The sequence below is a fragment of the Gallinula chloropus genome, assembly GCF_964237585.1.
Source record: "Gallinula chloropus genome assembly, chromosome: 20".
Taxonomy (NCBI): domain Eukaryota; kingdom Metazoa; phylum Chordata; class Aves; order Gruiformes; family Rallidae; genus Gallinula; species Gallinula chloropus.
In genome coordinates this window covers 12,543,432-12,564,649 of record NC_140105.1, presented here as the reverse complement: position 1 = coordinate 12,564,649, position 21,218 = coordinate 12,543,432, and the positions used below count along the sequence as shown (strand labels likewise).

Genomic DNA, 21,218 nt, shown 5'->3' with positions numbered 1-21,218 from the left:
GTGTCAGAAAATCAGCCCATATCAGCCCATATGGTCTGGTTTTCTCTTCTGGAACTGTTCTGGGGAAAAGGGCAGGTGGAAGCAGGCCAAACTTCCAGCTGTTCCCCTTTCCAAGGGTCTCAAACCTTTTGCATACTGTACTGTGCGTGTGCAGAAGATCTGATTCCACAGCAAAGAAGGGATGCAGAAGGTGTCTGTTTCCTGCCATCAGAGTAACTAGAAAAGCTGGGCATCACCACCAATCGAAAAGTTGGGGAAGTTTACATGAACAGGAAAGCATGGCTTTTTCCTCAGCTCTAGCTCACTCACAAGTATGTGTCTAATCCAGACTAAAGGTTTATGCTGTGAGGCTCTCTCAGCTGAAGCTCATCACCACATTACATGAAATTCCACAGCTTCTACACATCTTCATCCGTCTGGTCTCTCGCCTGGTCTTGCTCAGACACGCTGGAAGCGTCGTCATCTGTCTGCTCACCCGAGTGATACAACATCAGTGCGTGTGTCTTATGGGTAATGGTAACAGTGCAGGGTCCCTGAGCCCATGGCTCTCCATCCACCTGCATTGGCATCTTTGAACTCTTCAAGATCAGCTAGTATGGAACAGAAGAAGACACAATCACAGCAGTTGGAAATTGCTCTGAAGAGACCTTTTTCAACTACAACATACCCATGCTATGCATTTTCAGCCTGGCCAGGGAACACCTCAGTACATAATTACCCACACTCACAGGCCACCAACCACAGCAAGAGAGGACTGGGAATTATGACATAATTATTTTTACTAAGCAAGAGATACATCTAGCTCAACTGCAGTCTGAACTTCAGATCAGATGGTTGAGCACTTCAGATTCTACACTGCATATTAAAAAAAAAAGATGAGGGAACCAGGTTCCTAAACACCACTTACCCTCACTGTATGTGCCTGCCCTAAGCGAACAGGGTTTGCTAGTTTCACCTGAATCTGAGCACAGTGGAAAGAACCATGAACGCCAACAACTTCCAGAAGTCCATCATCATGTCTACGATTAAGAAAGGAGATTGTTTCTAGTGATGCTCAGTATTTTGCTCATGAGCTCTAAAATACCTATCCAAATACTACATAGTTCTGGTACGGTTATTCCTACAGAGAAGACAAATGTTATTCTACAAACATGTTTAAACTATTTGTGCTGGAAAAATCACACTGAATGGCCAAGGATGCCATGCAAAGCCACAAGCATTGAGCAATACACCAGCTGGTAGACCCTAGCTAGCTTTGGAAATTACAGATACAAGACTTCCCAAGACTCACTGTGCCTATTTAAGGCCCATGGTGAATTTTTCCATAAATTTGTACAATTTTTTGCCTTTTCAGTCAATGATTAATCTACAGGAAAATCATTTAACCGTTTATTTTTTTAGATTTTGGCAAAGGACCTTGCCCAAATAATTTTTAGAAATCCAGGATGCTAAGTCTTGTAACAGAACTGTGTTGTATATTTACATACATGGCTTCTGAAGAAGGAAGTCACAACAGGGAATAAGTAATGTACCTACATATTCTCTTCTTACCTATCACTCCAGCCAACTTACTTGGACACAGGAGTAAAACTTCTGGCTTGCTTCTTATTTTATATTTCAATCTTTATTAAGATGTATTCTTTTATATTCTGGAACAAATCTATCTTCTACTTTTTGAAGGCTACTTTTATTTTTAAGCAGCCTTTTCAATGCTGTTGCTTAATCATGCCAGACATTTTGAGAAGATCTTAAAAAACCAAACCCTTGATGTGTGGGATGCACTTAGTCCAAGTCTCTAAGATAAGGAAAATAAAAATCTGAGATAGTCTGCTGTCACAAACAATCCTTCTGAGTTTCAGGCAAGGCTGGCTATGTGAGCACAGCCTACTGAAGGGAATTGCTTGTACTACAAGAACTGTAAAAAGAAAAAAAAAAAGAAAAAGAGGCACTATATACCTTGCCAAGGGGTAAGGTTCATCACCCATTCCTTCCCAGAGCCTACAGCCTCCTCCCCAGTATCCAATATTCAGGACAATGATGCCTTCCAAATTGGGCAACTCGATCCTTTCACCATCCAACTCTAGCTTTAAAAGACAAACAGAAGTTAATTACTGTGGATCAGATTCAGTGTTTCACTATAAGCTAGTTATCCTCTTTATGCATTTAATAGGCTTCCACTTGATGAAAAACCAGCCCTCTACAAATAGAACATGTTTAATTTTCATACTTTAAAAAATTATTTCTGATTTCACAAGATATCCTAAACTGTAATAAATCGCTCTTAGTAGAGAAAAGGAACTATCACTTAAGTCCCTAGTGCAAACACAAATGTTACCTGAATACCAATATCTGAGTACTTGAACTTGTAGAACTGAGTTAAGAACAGAAAAATATTCAGACAGTTTAAGTAAGCTCAAAGACATGAATCCAATGAGGCAAGCTGCAGACAGCAAAAGGAACATCAAAAATACCCCAAGTCCAGAGCCATAGAATCATAGAATGGTCTGTGTTGGAAGGGACCCCAAGGATCATAGAGCTCCAACGCCCCTGCCACAGGCAGGGACACCAACCTCCAGGCCTGGAGCTACACAAGGCTGCCCAGGGCCCCATCCAACCTGGCCTTGAACACCTCCAGGGACGGGGAATCCACTACCTCTCTGGGCAGCCTGTTCCAGCACCTCACCACTCTTTCTGTAAAAAAACTTCCCCCTAATATCTAATCTAAACCTTCCCTCCTTCAGCTTTAGTCCATTCCCCCTTGTCCTGCCATTATCTGCTCTTTTAAAAAGTATAATCCCCTCCTGCCTATAAGCTCCCTTCAGGGACTGGAAGGCTGCAATGAGGTGGGGGACTGTGTCAAAGGCCTTGCACAAGTCCAAGTAGATGACATCGGTCGCCTTCCCTTTATCTACTGATGCTGTCACGCCATCACAGAAGGTCACCATCCTTGTACAAATATCATCTGGCTATAATTGCAAAGCTTTTCCCCTTTTCTTTCACAAGATCGGTTTCCACACTCTCCTGACTGTTGAGAGAAAAAGCAAGTTAAAAAACTTACCTCAACCTTTTTGTTAAGATCTTTACATTCTTGTACTAGGCAGTCTTTGGTTCCATAAAAAAAATAAACAGCCTATAAAAAACCCACAACAAATACAACAGAAAACACTGTTACAAAAAGACAGAACATACAAAGACTATTTGAAATATTAATGTATAGTTACTGTTGTGCAAACCCTATCTAAAATTAGTATGTAACATATTTACACATCCTTCAGATAGGCTTTCTTCATGAGGTAAGCTAGAACTTGCATTAGAAACTTGCTTTCCACTTTAGAAGGAAATAGGCAATGCCCATTACTCATTAAAATTTCAAAGCAAATGAAACAACCTAAACAAAAATTGAACAGACAGCATCTTCCATAAGCAAGCAGAAGCAAGGCAAAAGTTTGTGAGTAGACAGGAAGCATATTTCACCCCTCCTCCAGAAAAATGAGCTCAAACTCTTAAAATGGTATAAAAGAAAGTAGAGGAATAAAGCAATATAAAGCAAAACCAGCCTTAAGTCAAATCAACAACTACAAGGAGAAAAGTGTCACTTTTCATAAACACACCTTATTAATAATTCTGCTGGAAAACAGAGAGGGAGTCTTCTCACGATGAGCATGAAAATTTAAAGCCATGAGAGCATCAGGGCCTATAGAAAAGTAGTTGTTCATTGTGAATACCTGTAATACAGGAATGCCAGTTACAGTCTTATTAAATATCATTACCAGGAGTAAAAGTCCCAGTGCTTAATGGGAAAAGTAAGTATAAATGTACGAGTATTCAAGTATAAATACATATTTATACTTGAAAACCATACCTTTGGTTTCCTTAAGTTGTAGTAACCTTTGTTTGTTACTTGTACCTTCCATCTGAAAAACAACAGCCATTACTTAGACGCCTGACAGACAGACTGTTCTTAATTAATATCAAAGCTGTAGTTAGGAACCTCATAACTATACTGGGATTAAGTCAAAAGATTCAAGTTTAGTTAAATTATGAAAGAGTTAAGCCTTTCAGAACAACTAAACAGCGACTCATTTTGTACCTCAGTTATTTTGCAGTTCCCTGCAGCAGTTAACTGTGTTTCTTTCCATATATTGCTGCAACTAGGTATCAGTAGAGCTACCAGGACTTGGTTCTGCAGACTGCCACCTACCGATCTAGCTTGACTCCATCTGCCTCCATGACGTTTCGCAGGATCTGTTCTACGGGGACTTCACGAGCATAACCTGCACCCCAGCCCAGTGTATTAGACAGGTCATTACCTGTTCCCAGAGGTAAGATTGCAACTTGTGGAACGTAGTGTTCTTGCCCCTAGAATACATAAACACTGTATTTTAGCTCCTTCTTCCGCACTCGTTTTCTCTTTTATCCCCAAATGTCCAGGTTAGATAAATATCATTAATCTTCAACGCAGCCTGTTACACAGTGCAGAGCAATAGAGCTGGCAGCCTCAGCACAGCAGATGGCACATTTAAGCATTTATGGCAGGAATAATGCAAAGGAAGGAAATGTTAAACCACTGTAAGAAGAGAACACAAACACAGCATGGGAACAATGCGTTATTAATACTGAAGAGAGTATTCCTTCAAATTCCTTTGCCTCTAGAAGTGGGAGCCTGACCTTCTCATCTGATTTCCTGATGACGTGCTGCTGACTTGCTGCACAAGTTACTATTGCTGCACATACCTCTGGGAAGCAATATGAACACCAAAAGACACAGAACACTCAAGGCTGTGAAACATAACAGGACAGCAACGTGCTCTTGCAAGGCTGACGTGAGGTTGGGTCTAAAACTACAGGTGCACCTACTGCTAGAGTATTCCACCACAGAAGTTCACACACTCAAGGAGGGAAAGTCAGTATCTATGTTTCAGAGCTGTCACATACACACACAGACCCAACCACCATCAGCAGATGGAGCACATAATAACCACCTCCACAGATCACAGAGTTACAGAAACAGAGATGCAGAAAGGCCACCTCAGTAAAGGTCTTTGCTCTCTTTACCACAGACGGGTGAAGAGTTATTTCAGATGTACTACAGCCTTTGAAACTCAGCTGGGAGAAGTACTTGCAATATAGGGCAATACAGTTACTTTTCTTTTTCTTCTTCAAGAAAACACATCAACCAGGTAAACTGCAGTTAAGAGTCAAGATAAACGATGGGAGCAAATAACCTACTGCTGATAATACAGCAACTCAACTGGGATACTTGGCAACAGAGAAGAACCTAGATTTCATCAACTGCATTGGCTCTAACAGACCACATATCAAGTGTCCTAGACCAAGTAACCATAGACTCATGTTTATAAACCTTTATAGCTACACTTTGTTGCATATCTACTTTATCACTGCATAAAAATTCTCAAAGCAGCCCAGTCTGACTATGCATAAAGTTGTAATAATGGCCTTCAACTACAACAGCTCATGTATTAACAAGAATGCTGCAGAAAGACAAGACCTGATATAGGAAAAGTAAATGTCTTCCTCTTAACACTAAAGGAAAAGGTTATTAGGTAAAGCACTAAAGCTTCTTCATTCTTAATTTTCTCAGGAGTTCTTCATACCCTTCTAATTGGACTATCTTCCACTTCAAACCAAGAGTGAACTTACAGGTTATTTTTTTTCTTCTGTTTGCACTGGCAATATAACCAGTATAGCCAGAAAAATTATGAGGTGGTTATAAAAGATTGAGCACACTGAGAAAAATAAGCAGTCAGAGCATATTAGCCAGCATAAGCAGTGCCATTTACAACAAAATACATCTGTTTAGACAAAGACAAAAGAACAACACGTAAAATACTCTGCAGCTTGTTCTTTTCTTGTTCAACAGAAAAGAACAATTTTAAATACAATTTAAAATATAAAGCTTTCATATTTTTCCTGAACAACAGGGACTCATAACCAGATGCATTCCCCCCACCCAATACAAATAAGCAATTCTTCAGGAGATGAAAACAATAAATGCAAGAGAGAAGGTGGAGCAGTTTAGAAGCTCTGTAACTCCTTTCACCATAAGACATCTTTTAATGTAAAACACAAGACCTTTATCTTCATTTCATCGATCGCATCCAGGACCCAGCCTACTGTGCCATCCCCACCACAGACCAGAACTCTGACAGTGTTGCAAGGCAGCAAGGTACAAAGTTGGAGTGCTTTAGCAGGTGCAATTTTGCTCAGATCAAAAACCTAGAAAAAAGGACAACACAGAGTTCCGTAAGTTCACAGAACATGACTCAGGTCTCATCTTGCAGATAAACAACTTGATCAAATTCATTCTAAGCCAAAACAAAGATTCTCCATTTACAATATTACATTACTAAATGAGCTGTCTTGACTTGCTTTCCCAAATTCACGACAAAGCTCCATCTGCTTCCCATGGAATAGGTGTCCTTGATAAACTGAGCTGACAGAGCCCTAAGAAACGTCTGTATCTAGAGGCACTATGATGAATTCTGTAAACATGCTCAGCACACAAAGAGGTTTATTCTTTAAAGCCTTACTGGGGTGCATTTAACATGCACACATAGTGGTTTCTTTTATGCTGTTTTCCAAGGCTAGGTTTTGAACTTTAAATGAAGAGAATTAGGGTGCAGCCAGGAAATCCAAGGAACAACTAACTGCCTTACCTCAACATCCTGTGACATCCCAGTGGATTTTAAGGGGAAAGCGACAGCACAAAACAGTGACTCTCAGCACTGAGTTTTCACAAGCAAAGCAAGGATTTAAACAAATATGGGCTTCAAATTAACAAGATCTAAATGCATTTTCTAAAAATTGTGCACTGCTTCAAGAGCCAGATACTCATCATCAACAGAATTACTGACTGCCTTACTATAAATAGAAAACCAGACTAGTATTAGAGCCATAACAAACCTGGGGGAGGGAGGAACCTCCGCACTTTCGGTCTCTGTACATACAGCTATTCTTTCTGAAAGAACAAATTTCATGAATTTCTTTCCTTTCCTGATCTTCCACAAGGTCCCACTGCTGTTGTGTAAGTAAAGCAATGTTTATTCTAACTTAAATTTTTATTATAGTGGTTTTTCACCGTAAATACCTGAACAGGATTCAGCAGAATTTTAAATTCTCCTAGTAAAGTTTCCCCCATGTTGTTCCCACTACGAGTATTAGCCAGTATGATTACTGGCATCCAGTGCTTCCTGCAGAAAGGTACAACCTGCAAAAAGACAACAATCAGTCACACAAATAATGCATGATTGAAAATGCTTAAAGCCTTGCTGTTTAAAATGTTTAAAACCTGTGCTGAAATGAAGAATTTACCGACTACCTTTAAGGAATCAAAATAGAAACAGACACTTCTAACACACTGAGGTTGAAGATCTCTGTTCTACAGTGCCCAGGGCAGCAAATAATACAATGTCATGAGCATGGCAGTAAGAAAAACACAAAACATTCAAGGAAATAAGGTACACAATCTCAGTGGTGTTTTGGAGTAACAAAACCCAAATGCTTGCTCATGCTTCAGGTCAATAAAACACCAAACACCTCTCTGAATTAACACTGTAAGTCCTTCATGTACATCAAAACATTTACCTGATAGTTATTAACCTGAAAACATACTGAGCTCAAGTTTTAACACGTGGCTTTGGATTGGTTTTTGGGGTTTTTTTTGAAATCTGTTGTAAACCCAAGAAGCAGTAGACAATTACCTTCTCATAACTGCTTCTTTTTTCTTTACGCATCTGGTTGATTGTAGACAAATAGTAGGGTGGGATAATCAAGTCTCTGAATTCTCCCAATGTACACTCCTCAGTCTTTAAACACTCCATCATGCATTCATCATGCACAGTGCACTGACACCAGGCACATCTGGAAAACAGACCGAAACCCATGGTAAAGATCCTCAAACAAAAGGCACACTGATTCTGCTCATTTATTTTAGATAGAGCAACTTTCTGAAAAGTACTTATACTTATATGCACCAGCATAAGTAATATTTTAAGCACACCACAGAGAAAACCATGCATTCTCTGGAATTCTGCCTGACTATGTATTGGTGACAGAAAATTACATGACTTGGTCAGATGCTTGAAAATCTAGAAATGTATTTGAATTCAGTGGAAAAAAAACCCAGTTTTAAATTGATTTTATTCTTTTTAATTCCAAAACCAGGTACTATAAATACCCTCTTCCACTGCCTCTTTCAGTTATACCAAAAACTTGTGTGAGAAACCAAACTTCTCTCCATTCCTAAAGAGAGCAGATAAACCACTAGAGTTCAATTTAATAAACTGTTACAAATAACATCAATAAATTGCTTAAGATTGACAATAGCCCTTTAAGCCTGAAACCAAAATGGTTTACACAGTACCATACGAGTCTGATGGGATTTTGTTGTGCAAAACTGGTCAGCTTTTTGATCTATTCTAAAAGCTGTCCAGGAAAACTAACCAGAACAAGAGGAAACTGCAATATCCACTGTCAGCCTCTGCAGGATGTTAATCCTTATTTGCTACATCCAAAGCCTTGGTTTAAGCAGATGTGAAAGCTATATTTGGAGTCCTCCTGGCTAATCCAGCACACAACTACAGTAGCAATGACACTTGCTCTGTACTGTGACTTTCCTCTTTTCCTCTCCTTCCCTCCTCTCCAATGCATACTGTCTCTGAAGGTTTTGTTTCTGGTAATATGCTCATTTACACTGTAATTCTGCTTACTTAACAAGCAATTTGACAGCATCACACAGACACAAAGCAAAAACCGGTGAAAACATATTCTAGAAAGATGACATCCTTTGAGAAGGCTGAGGTAACACACCATACCCAGAGCCTGGACCACAAGCACTATGCATTTTATCATAAAGTGCTGACAACTTTTCAAGCAGCACTACTGATGATGGTGCAAGCCCATGGGGTAATGGTTCCTTAAAATTTATCACTCTTACTGCAAAGTTTAACAATAGATGTGACAGTAGCTTTGAAAACTTCCCAAATACTCCATTTCTGAACATCCTTAAACTTCCCAAATATTCCATTTCTGAACATCCTTAAACAACATAAACCAGCTATAGTCCAGTTGTTAATACCACACCAAGCACATGCCACTTTTGCAGAGATACATATGCATTCTGATAGAACTGCCAGCTGTGCCACCCAAATTGCTCAGGCTAGTTACTGTACAGATGATGCATTAGAAGCTTCTTAAGGTCATGCCCTGAAATGTAAACTCTCCTGGACATAGAGAACTTTTTATATGTAATTATACAGCATCTAGCACATTATGCTGGAGTAACGCTAGTAAGAGAATAAGCAGACACAAGGTGCAATGCCACACTCCTAATCTATGACTCAAGACGACCCACGAGCACCCATTTTAACTGTAGGCTCTTTGAAGGTGTTTTTTTTTTAAAGTTTCATATCAGAATACTGTCACATCACCTTCAGGGTGATGCATTCCAATAACCCTGTGGAAAATACATTACTGATATGACATTGCACTTTCTCATAAGCAGCCAAGTTCCCTTGCAGTACCTGTAGTCACAGAGCTTGGGCTGTGTGCCACACTGTTGTTTGCATATCATACAGCAGCTGCAGAGAGGGACATTGCCCCTGATCCAGTGGTGTGGCATAGAGCCGTGGGCTCCACCATCGCTCCTCATCACGATTTCCTTGCAGAGAAAAAGCTGGTCGGCCTTCTTGAGGCATCCTTCGCTGACACGCAGCCCACAGCAGTTGCAGAAAGCACCCTGAAGGATGTGCTGGGTGCAGACGCAGCAGTAGGAGGGCTGGCCGAAGAGGTCTGTGTAGTGCCAGTCGTGCTTGCTCTTGCGAAAGATGTCCTGTATTAACACCCGCCGCCGGGACCGCTGGAAGCTGCACCACAAGGTGATCAGCACGGGCAGGAGGACAGAGCACAGAGTCCAAAACACCAAACTCCAGTCTGCGACGACCGAGGACGTGCCGCTTCTGCTCTCCGTCCCTTCCATTCCTCAGCCGCTCCGCCTCTCCAGCCTAAGCCCCCACACCAGTCGGGCAGGCAGCAGGGCAAGCCCGGGAACGGCCCCTTACTTCAAGGAGCCAACGCGCACCTTTGCGAAGCATCTTCTAATCCCTTATTAGGGCCAAGCGCCTATTTGCCTCCATATCTGACCCATCAGCCAACAGAAGGATTTCGGTGCTGGCCAGGTGCGAGGGGCTCCTCGCTGCCTGCCCGGGCCTAGCGCAGGGCCGGCCGGCTCCCGGCCTCTTCTCTTCCCGCGGGCGCCAGAAGGGAGCAGCCGCAGAGCTCTGGCCAGACTCCCCGCTTCCACTCCGGCCCCTGTGCCGGGGCGGGGGGCCGGCCCCGCGCCGAGGCCCCGGCCCCTCACACCGCTCCCCCCCACTTCGGGCCGCCGCGCCCCCTCCGCAACCTCGCGCTCGCCCCGCGCAGGGTTCCGCCGCCGCGCTGCGGAGGCGGCTCCTGGCAGCGTCTCCCCGCGCGCCGCCGCCGCCGCCGCCTGCACCGGGCCGAGAGGCAACCGCAGCGCGAGCGACGAGCGGCGGGCGCCGGGGATGCGCGGGCGGCGGAAGCGGAAGCAGCGCAGGGCGGTTACCGGGAGACAGGCGCCGCCCGGAAGCGGACGAGCCTGGCAGGGAGGGAGTTATCGCGACTCCGGGTTTAGTGCCAGGGCTTCCGGCAGCCGCGGCAGCGCGGCCCGGCTTCAAGCCCCAGCGGTAACGGGACCGCCGGGAGGCAAAGCAAGGGCCTCGGCGGAGGAGGCCGGGCTGGCTTCGGACAGATTCTCATAGATAGTTGTTCTTTTATTGCCTCAGCCATTAAAGCATCTCCCCGCCCCCGCCTCGGTTCAGTCAGTCCCTACCAGTCAGGCTCTTCCACTGTAGCATTTCTGAAAAGAAATATTTGCTGATATCAGGAACTAGAGGCTCTTGTACTTTTAAAACAGCGTATCAATCGCATAAATTCATGCCGGACACAGAACATTTCTTGGCCTTTAGGCTGTTGGTAACTTAAAACACACTCTGAGAAACGCAAATGCTGCCCCGTTCGGCAACACCCAGGTCTCCCAGACAAGCCCCGTGCAGGCCCATGCGAACCAGAACTGCCCAAGGCCGGACCTGCTGGTCTCTGACCCCCACTTTCATATGGCAAGCCTCTGATTTTTGTGAACTCTTAACTGGTGTGAGCAGTTGAGCCAACCCAGGCTGGCCAAGGATATGTCTTGCCGACATGAAGCACACCCTGACGGTGTCTCTGTCCGTTCTTGGACCCTTTCCCTCCAATCTGCTCTTCCCTTTCCCCAGCCTGGCTGGATTGTAACATGTTTGAGACCCGCAGCTCCCTCCCCTGCCAGATTTCACTGAAACTGGCTGGCAAAGTTGTGCAGGTCAAATAAACACCATTTCATTGGGAAAGACAAAGGCACGGATGAGGAGGGCTGTTCAGAGCCAGGCTGGCAAAGGCATGGGAGGTGTGGGGACGGGTTGCACCTTCCCCTCCAAGGACAAGTGCTAATTACACACGCCCCTTGTGCGAGAGCCACTGGCGAATTCTGACTACCTATTCTGCATGCTGTATTCAAAGGACTGCTTATTCCTTTCCCTACAAACTGGTGATGTTGGTGCTGTACATCCAGTACAGGTCTAGACAGCCACATTTCTCAAGGCAGAAGCTTGCAATGCCATTTGTTAAACTGACATTCTTACTTAACACTAAGTTTAGCAGTAAGGACACTTATAATCCTGTTTTCTACTCACTTGTCCTGAAAAGAGAAGAATTATGTCAGTTTTCATAGAATCATAGAATCATAGAATGGTCTGGGTTGGAAGGGACCCCAAGGATCACAGAGCTCCAACCCCCCTGCCACAGGCAGGGACACCAACCTCCAGGCCTGGAGCTACACAAGGCTCTCCAGGGCCCCATCCAACCTGGCCTGGAACACCTCCAGGGATGGGGAATCCACTACCTCTCTGGGCAGCCTGTTCCAGCACCTCACCACTCTTTCTGTAAAAAACTTCCCCCTAATATCTAATCTAACCCTTCCCTCCTTTAGCTTTAGTCCATTCCCCCTTGTCCTGCCATTATCTGCTCTTTTAGAAAGTTGAATCCCCTCCTGCTTAGAAGCTCCTTTCAGGTACTGGAAGGCTGCAATGAGGTCCCCCCGCAGCCTTCTTCTTCATTATTATGGTTCTATTAATTTGCTAAAAATCTCTGCTGTGTTTTTCAGCAGTAATGGTGTGGCTTTGCTAGAGTTAAACCACATTAACATGTACTGCTGTGCTGTGTAAAGTTAGACACAGTTTTTGAAAAAGGGGCCCCTTTGCGTCTGTCTTTGAGATTAACATTCAGGAATGAGCAATTGTTTCTTTTAAAAAACAATCGCCCATCTCAGGCACCTGAAACCATTGCTTGCTGTGCTGAATGCAAGGTGATGTGTTTTATTTTCACAAATTCAAAATATCCAGTGTAACTCTGAAGCCTGAATTGGAAAAAATGTCTTTTCTTTCCCTCAGGGACAGAGTTATGCTGAGAATGTGTGAGTGGACAATAGTCATATTCAAAACTTCAGACCAGATGTCTTCAAAATCATAGTACCACTCAGTGAAAGCATAAACAAACATTTGTGACTGACGTAGCTACTTCAAGTAGGCTAATGCCTCAGTCAGTGTTACTCATTTTGGAACAGACTCTGAGAGAGCAGAATCAAAATGAAGATGCTAGTAGTGTTTGTCTTCTTTTTGGTCCTGATTACCACTTTTACAGGTAGGAGTTTATATAAAACAAGCCTGTGTATGCAGAACATAGTATAATAGAATTAGTTCTTCAACCTTGCATTTGATTAATCTCTGTATTTCATTTTTAATACTTAACTATTTTTGTATCGCAGACTTGCCATGATTTGATTTTTAACAAACATGCTGTAGTAGATAGTTTAGTCTCTGCATTACCACACTGTAGTAATTTATTTTAAATAAAAATAAATTTTAATTTTATGAGCTTACTATTTTAATATTATTTTACTAAGGTGCTGCAAGCCTAATGTTCAGTTCAGTCTCTCCTTTACAACAAAAGTCTAACTCATTACTCTGAAAAATAATCGTAAAAAGTAAAGCAACACAGAAAAGAATGAAGGATTGAAAGGGTTACTAATGTTGCTGTTATATTCTTGCATTTTAGGGAGGAACATGAATATGTAGGGTTTGCTTCCTACTAGTAGAACTATAGAAAGCACAAGTATAAAAATGGTTTAAAATTCCACTCATATCTCCTGGAATGCAATATCCCCTGGGAAGGGGCTGTAATGAAAGAACACTTTGTATATAGTCAAAAATCAAGCTCAGAGACATTTCATTTTACAAATGATTAACTTTTTGCTAATTTCAGACCTAATTTCTACTCTTCTGTCTTCAGACACTTCACCAATTTTGGCTGAAAAAGATGCCAAACAAATCCTGAGAACTCGTCGTGAAGACAGACCAAGAAAAGCTGGTTTCCCTGATGAGCCAATGAGGGTGATTTATTAGATTTATTTTTAAATTACATTAACTGAAAGAAAAATACACCCCCCCCCACCCCCAATAATTTGTGCTTAGTATTGTATTCTATAGATTTCCAAGCAATAAGTTATGAATATTGCTTTTTTCAGCAGCTGAGTTCTTCCATTAAATATAAAAAAACCCTTTTACCTTCTTTCACTTACTGCTATGCAGCATTCTGTAAGTGCTGACTGTTGCCCAGGAAATGTACACTTGCAGAATGTGGAAGTTATTTATCATGGTTTAAGAATGCCAATTAAGTTATTGAGAAGAAAGTGGCTTTTCATTTATAGAAATGTGGATTTCATCAGGTTGCTCCTGAAACCCTAAATAACAGGAAACGTCTTCTGCTTACAGTACATTCTGCACTCAAGGCAGAGAGGAGATGTAGGTGTCAGTGGTCAGCGTGGAGATTGAGGTAGTTCTGAACTGGCTTTTCAAACCACTTTCTTTCTTCCACTTATTTATGAGTGCTACAGGTAGGGCTGTTTGTTATGATACTGTAGTTGGGTTTAGTTGTTAGCTTAATGCATCAGCATTGGTTTTGCATGCAATATGCACATTTATTTTCAAACCATATTACAACAAAAGGAAAATAATTAAGGACCTTTCTCTCCTACTGGCTTCGACAAGATGTAATGTATAATTCTGCACTTCTCAAGAAGTACTTAATGTATTTTAAAATCACTGTCTATTTCTTTCCAAAGTAAATAAACTGATAAAATTATATGGCTCCAAAGAGGCAAAACCCACAGAAGCTAGAAAGCACACAACAGGTTGTGCATGTGTGATGAATACAAGGGTCTCAGTTTAGCAAGGTGCTGAGCGCTCTGAACTCTGCAGGACATGAAGAGCGCTCACATATGACACTCTTAGTCGTATGTTTTAGGTAGCCCTGTGAGGAGCAGGGAGTTGGACTCAATGACCCTTCTAACTCAAGAAAATTGTATGATTCGATGATTCTAGGTGGGGCATCGAGGGAGCTGGGGCTAGAGAAGTGCTTGGGTACTGACCTTTGCTGCCCTGTCCTTACCACTTTCCACCCTACCACAATTAGTAGCAAACACTTTGTTGAAAAATTCCAACCTTCTTTTTATTTCTTTTTAATTTTATACAGCAATGCTGTCTTTCTGTAAGAAAAAACTGGTTTTTTCACTACACATCAAGGTTTTCAGTAGAAAAAGAAAGATCTTCTCATAAAGAAAACTAACCCCCAGTGCCATGTGGAACATGGAGATTTTCCCTTGTGAAGGAAGGTGCATGGCTGCTGTATCCCTGTGCACAGTTCTGCCACCAGCTCAAGGAGAAAAACTGATTTTGTGTGGATTCTTTGTAGCAGAAAAAAGTGGATGCTGGGATGAACCTACCTCCTCTGTTCATCGATTTTAAGCAAAAGCTGTTTGCACTAGGCCAGCTCATGCTGAGCTGGGGAATTTAATTTGCAATTCTTTGTGACACTGCCTGACTTCCAGAGTGCTGTTTGAGTCAAAAAGCCCATTACAGACAGCAAGATCAGCCATCTTCGACGATTTAAAAAAAGCCATTTACCTTACCCACACATTTTAATCTTACTTTGATGGGGACCCTGCTTTTTATCATGCAGTATCTTCCCAGTACTGCAAGTTTACAATGCAGCCTTGCTGAGGGATTTGAGCCAAGCCTGTCTGTGCTGCCAGAAGAGCGAGCACAGGAAAAGGCAGGATACTAACGCTTCCTTGCTGGCACCCAGTGCACCAACCCTCTGGTCAGCACAAGGAGCAGAGAACTGGATGACAGCAGGAGTACTTGGCCAATGCAAAGAGTTTACACAGCAGCTTCCATTCCTAGAGTGCCTACTGTGCAAAGCAAAGGGTGTATTTTGAAAAAATCTATCTAGTGCTCACTAGGCTTGTGAGCCCACATGCACTGGGGTTGTAACTTTTTAAAGTAAATTTTGTTCCTGATGGAGGTCAAGGTTTTGGTACACTGCCACTTCAGTTTGGTGATTTGTTTCTTACACCAACCCCCCTATAAATTAGCATGGGAAATTAACATTGTTTATATATGATGTACATAAAATCAATCCTGCATGCTACTTACTAGAAGCCTTCACAGTACTGCCACAGGATGCTGTAAGGGGTTAATGGGTTTTAATCATCAGGAACCAACTTTCAAAAGAGGCTACAACAGCCCTACCTGTAAGAATAAGAAATGTGTATGTAGACTTCCTAATTCATGAATATTGTTGCAGAATTCTTGCTCATCCCCTTCACTGATCTGGCTGATGATATCATTCAATAAATATTGCTAGGTTGGGGCAAGCTGACTAGCAACACCACTTCACTATATTTGATAATTTAAAGGAGAAAATTAATTGCTCTTACGTAAGCTGCAAAATTCTCCTGGTTCATTGGCCTGACATCTGACTTCAGTGATTACAAAGTTAAATTATTTTTTCTTTTCTTCAAATAGGAATATATGCTTCACCTCCAGCACTTGGAGCAGAGATCAGAAGAACAATTCCTTGAACACTGGTTGAATCCACATTGCTTCCCACACTGCAACAGGGATTTAGTGCATCCAGTCTAACGGTTTTCCCTACCCTGGAATCAGTATGTATGTGTATATATATATATACACATATATATATATATATATCTTTTGTAGCATGTATTTCGTCCTTCATAATGAAAGGCAGAGCCACAAACTGGAAGAGGAGAGAATAACCAATGGCTGGAGGAAGACCTGGTGCTGAAAGGAGTCTGGCAGCTGAGCAGTGGCAGGGAACCTAAGTGTCATAAGCATCAGCATTGTAGTTCTGTTGGTGTTAATAAAAGATTTGGCTATGCATTTCTCTGCTATATGCATAGAAGTTGGTGACTGCGTAACAGTCTTGTTTATGTTGCTTCAGATCACTCCTGTTTCTTTCCTGTCTGCTGTTTCCCTTTTCCAACTCATCTATTTAAGTCCTGTACTTGTTTATTTAGCTCTCAGTGTGGTAGGATTGGACTCATAGTTGTAATCCTTGAGATATTTAAGATGCAGTCTGACCTGAGTCTGACCAGAACAGGAGCTGAGCCTGTTCTGCAGTATCTCTGCTGTAATAATTGGCTAGCTGCTGATTTTTTAAATTCACTATTTAATACACATGCTGGTAAGCATTAAGATAGAACATTTTCACAGAGCTTGCATGGATTATTAGTTCTGTTTATGGTTTTCAACATCAGTGTAATAGCATAATTTGCTTTATTGCAAGTGTTTATCATATGCATCATAGAGTTCAAGAGGAAAATATAGTCCAAAGCACAGCTCAGAAATGAGGCACTACTCACCAGCCAGTTGGTGACAAACTGGCACATCCCAGTTGTGCTCCATCTACATTAGGTTTGTGATATGGTCATCCTTTTTTTCCTTGTGAGTTTTGAATGCAGTGTCAACTTAGCACTACATTGAAAGAATGTCATGTATTGTGGTAAGGAATGTATAGGATTGTAAAATATAAGTATTAATCATATACTCTTCCAATTACCCAACAGTGTTTGTGACACCAAAAAACTGTATAAGGATAAGCCTTCCTGCTTTACATTCTTCAGATATGAAATTTGTCAGCTGGGATGAACCTGAATCATCACCACTGTAGCGATGCTGTGTCACTCACCTTTAACTTATTAACATAAAAGTTGTAGATTTCGCTCCATATTGGCAAAAGCATTTAAGCAGAGAACACATAGAATACAGTCTGCCAGGGCTGATCTGTTTCAAAAGGCAAAACGTTTTTGTGCTTAGAATTCTGCTACCTGTACATACCTAAACACCTTAGAAAATGTGGTTGTGGTAGACTTCAATGGAGCTATGTTAATCCACAATAGGCCAAAGGTCTGAAACTTCCTTTAAAAGCCCAACATAAAATTCCCAAACCTTAGTGGTCAGAGGTAGGTTGGCAGTTTTCAAAACTCTTCCAGCTGAGTCACAGCTGCAAGCTGGCTCACTTTGCCTCTGTAAGTCTTCACAAGAGCTGCTCACAGGTGACTGGGAATAATTAATTCTAGAAAAGTGCTTAAATGATTTGAAGCCCCTTACACATTATTAGCATCACCAGTGTCAGCATGGCTTTAATTTTGGTTGGTTGTTTTTTTATGCAGATACATTCATGGACACTGAAGAGGATAAATACTGCGATTATGTTAGAGAGGACAAGATTCTTCCTGCATTGGCTACACACTCATTGTAGAGCTGAACCTCTTGCAAAACAGTGTGATCCTAGTGATACAGCTAAGCTTTCAACTATAACTGGCTAGATATGTTATAGACCACCATATATTCTCTACCAGTAGTGATTACATGTATGGATAAATACACCAAGGGTTTCCCCCAGTTTCTGAGGTATCGACAAGAAAAAATTGCTGATTAGCCCTGAGGGATGATAGGGTACATCTTTGAACTGTCTGAGGCAATAGGACCTTTGCAGGAGAGATCCATAGACAACTGAAGAGTATAAACATGAAGAGAAGGCCACATTTCTGGACTTTGGAGGAATCCTTAATAACAGTTTTCTAGCTTAAATAAAAATATTATATGGAGACATAATATGTATGCTGCACCAATCTGTATTTAATTGCCTGATGAGTATTTCATGTATTATTTCATAATAAAAGCTTGCTTCAAATCCATTTTCATATGATGTTGTTACATTAGTCTCCCATACTGTATGCTAATAAAAATTGCTTGAAGTGTGGCTCAGTATTGTGAGGTACTGAGGAAGCATGTAGGCAACAGCACCAGTTATGAATGGGTCAAAGTAACTTTCAGAGTTCCTCACTGCAGTCACACTAAGAGCCTGAGGACTGGTAGGAAAATAAAACACAGTATTATGAAGATGTGTAAGGTAATTACTGCTTCAACAGAGCATTTGATTGGCTGAAATAGATCAACAGCCCTTCTAGCATACTTTCCTTCCAGTAAAAAAGAGATCTCCCCTAGATGACTCCAAGGAAATAATTTAAATCTCAAAGCATCAGAGGCTTGCTTTTCCCTAATGTCAAGATGAAAACAGAGATTAAATCTGGGAGTGTAAAAATGTATAATCAGGCTGCTATTGTGCTTCGTTCATAATACTCTCAATACCTAAATCTCAATTAGTATATCTATGTTGAAGTTAAAGCCATTAGGTGAAATCCTGTCGCTGTTTCTTCTTGTGCAGTGAAAAATTCGTGTTGACCTCAATTATGACCAAGTGAAAGTCAATTTAAGTACTTCTCTGAAATAAAAGAACTCCCACCTAGTTATATTCAGTCATGAGGTAGATAACTAGTAAGGTTAAATAGTGGCTTCTCGGTCTACCTCAGTAGTAAAATAGAGGTTGTTTATTTGGTTTAAGTTTGCTTTTCCACATTAGGGCTGAAGGATCTTCTATAGGTATTTCCAAAGTTGAATATTATTATGTCTAAGTTACAAGGAGAAATCTAGAAACACAGGAGGATGAAGTACTTCTAGGTCCCTGTTCTGTGTTCTCTCCCACTTCACAAGGAGAAAAATTTGGTATAATGTTAATAAGTCCATATCCCACATTTATGTCAGGCTGATTCAGCTAGCCAACTGGCAGAAAAGCAACCCACATTTGCAGATCAAAACCATTATAAATGTTCCTATAATTCCAGCACTTAAGCTTCTTCATAAAAGTAAGCTCTCTCTTAAAAATATCTACACTTCTGTTCTGTGACAGACTTGACCATTGTGGTACCTCCCAATCCATCAAGACAGGAAAAACAGGAGACACCACATAGGAAAGGCTGAAACATAGAGAATGAAGTGTAAAGAAAGTGTAAAGAAGAGAGAGAACAGAAAATAATGAGGGTAGTTTAAGACGCCAAGTCCTCCATTCATACAAATTAATTTGGGACCTACAAGTAAATGGCTAAACACTCTTCAACATACCTGAGAGACAGACAAAGAAGAGGAGGCCATCACAGCACAGTGGCCTTTCAGAAGTTTGCTCAGCATTGGCAAACACTGAAGTTCAGAATTTATGTTGTAGCTACAGAAATTACGTAATGAGGCTTTTTTCAAAGTCCTTCAGTGTGGCTGCCCCTACTGTGTCTTCATTCTCTTCCTTTACACAGACCTTTCCTTCAAAGCCACGCTGTGCTTGACATCATCCAAAGCTGAACTAGATCAAGTGTGCTCAAGGTCTAGTTGAAGGGCTTCTTTTTTTAATCCATGTCAAAAATCTTGGGGGAAGATGGTAGATTTTTATACATACATGCAAAGCATTAGCTTTTCTATTGGGTGAAGATTTATTAAAATCTCTATGATGTGAAGTAATTAGAATTTGCATCTGAAAGCCATGAGAGGGCTTAATATAATGAAAATAGGAAGAAGAAGTTTTATAGTGAAGATGTGAAAATTGGAAAAATAGTTTCTTTCCAAATGCTTTTGCAGAAAGGGATTACAACAGACTTGGGGAAATCTTTAATCTATGAAAGAGATAAACATATCATTAGTTTCAATCGCTTACTTGTTTTCAACGTCTGCCAATTTTGACTTTTCTCATCTGAAAAACTGCCCACTAGATGCCACTGTTCCTGCGTGTCACCGGCAGCATCACAGCCCGCAGAAGCTGTTTGACTCAAAATCCTGCATCCCTCCTTCTCTCCCTTTGTTTTTTCACTCCTTTTCTTAATATGCTCAGCTCATGTGGCAAAATATAAAGCTATCTCTAACTGGAAAAAGAAAAGACCTTTAGCAAACGGCTGATTTTTTCCCCCTCTGGATCCAAGATTGCTGCAAAGGCAGATGTTAGCAGGGTGTCTGCCTTGTCAGGAGGGTGCACTCAGTAAAAGAGTCAGAGAAAGAAATGGTTGAAAGTTTCTTTGCATCAGTTTGTAGTGGTTTGTGCCTTCTTCCAGTCTGCCATTCAAACACAGATCCTAGGACAGGATGTTGTGTGTTTGTAGAAGGTCTTCCCTCTCAGGCTAGGTCCCATTTAATCTATCTTCAGTCACCCCAAAATGTAAGCTGCAGACTCATTGGTAAAAGCATCACTCTTCATGGCATGATATTAGATATTACACTGATTCCCTTTAGCAGCTGGGGGGACTATGTGTTAGGTGCTGTACAAACCTGTACAGAAAAGGCAGACTGTGCTCAGGGCCTGAAATGTAGCACCCTCTATAAACAGGAGATCATAATTTCAACTTTAATTTAAATACACAACAACTTGGGGAAAAAAGATAAAGTCTGGAATATCTGAAAGCATCAAGTTCTTCAGCAAGGCCAAGATTTTATCACAGCCAGGTAAGTTGTAGATAAAGTAGTCACACCATTGCCACTAGGCAATTTGGCAAGCCAACTAATTGGCTATTTCTACCAGACTGCCTCAGCTTGTAGGAGAACATGCACTGGAACTACTTACTTACTAAGACTGGAATTTCCAGAATTTTCACTGAAATTCACTTTCACAGTGGTAAAGGTCATGGAAAATACAAAGTTCATCTTACCAGTTTGTAGCTCAGATGATAGTCTTCACCTGCTGCTGCTGGAGGCTGAAGAGGCGGGCGCACTCCTCCACCCATGGTGGCAGGACCCCTCAGGAGCATTTCTGACAAGTGGACATCGAAGGGAGGGACAAAGAAAATGTCTGTAGCAATCTGAAATGAAAACATGCCTACAGAAGTGTTTGCCTGCAGTACTTTGGGA

General features: G+C 41.5%; 2 protein-coding genes across 2 annotated transcripts; one reads left to right on the top strand and one right to left on the bottom strand.

Moving 5' to 3' along the window:
• Positions 1-398: 398 nt before the first annotated feature.
• DGKE (diacylglycerol kinase epsilon) lies at positions 399-9,997 on the bottom strand (the record flags this gene model as incomplete). Its single annotated transcript, XM_084273557.1, has 11 exons — positions 399-590; positions 908-1,019; positions 1,957-2,084; positions 3,059-3,130; positions 3,612-3,725; positions 3,863-3,914; positions 4,202-4,359; positions 6,094-6,237; positions 7,109-7,228; positions 7,722-7,881; positions 9,543-9,997. The coding sequence occupies 11 exons, from the start codon at positions 9,995-9,997 to the stop codon at positions 399-401; spliced, it is 1,707 nt and encodes a 568-aa protein (XP_084129683.1).
• A 2,719-nt stretch (positions 9,998-12,716) lies between these two features.
• On the top strand, positions 12,717-16,112 carry LOC311199321 (uncharacterized protein C17orf67; the record flags this gene model as incomplete). The annotated part of the gene is made up of 3 exons (XM_084273399.1): positions 12,717-12,771; positions 13,420-13,520; positions 15,996-16,112. The coding sequence occupies 3 exons, from the start codon at positions 12,717-12,719 to the stop codon at positions 16,110-16,112; spliced, it is 273 nt and encodes a 90-aa protein (XP_084129525.1).
• Positions 16,113-21,218: the final 5,106 nt, after the last annotated feature.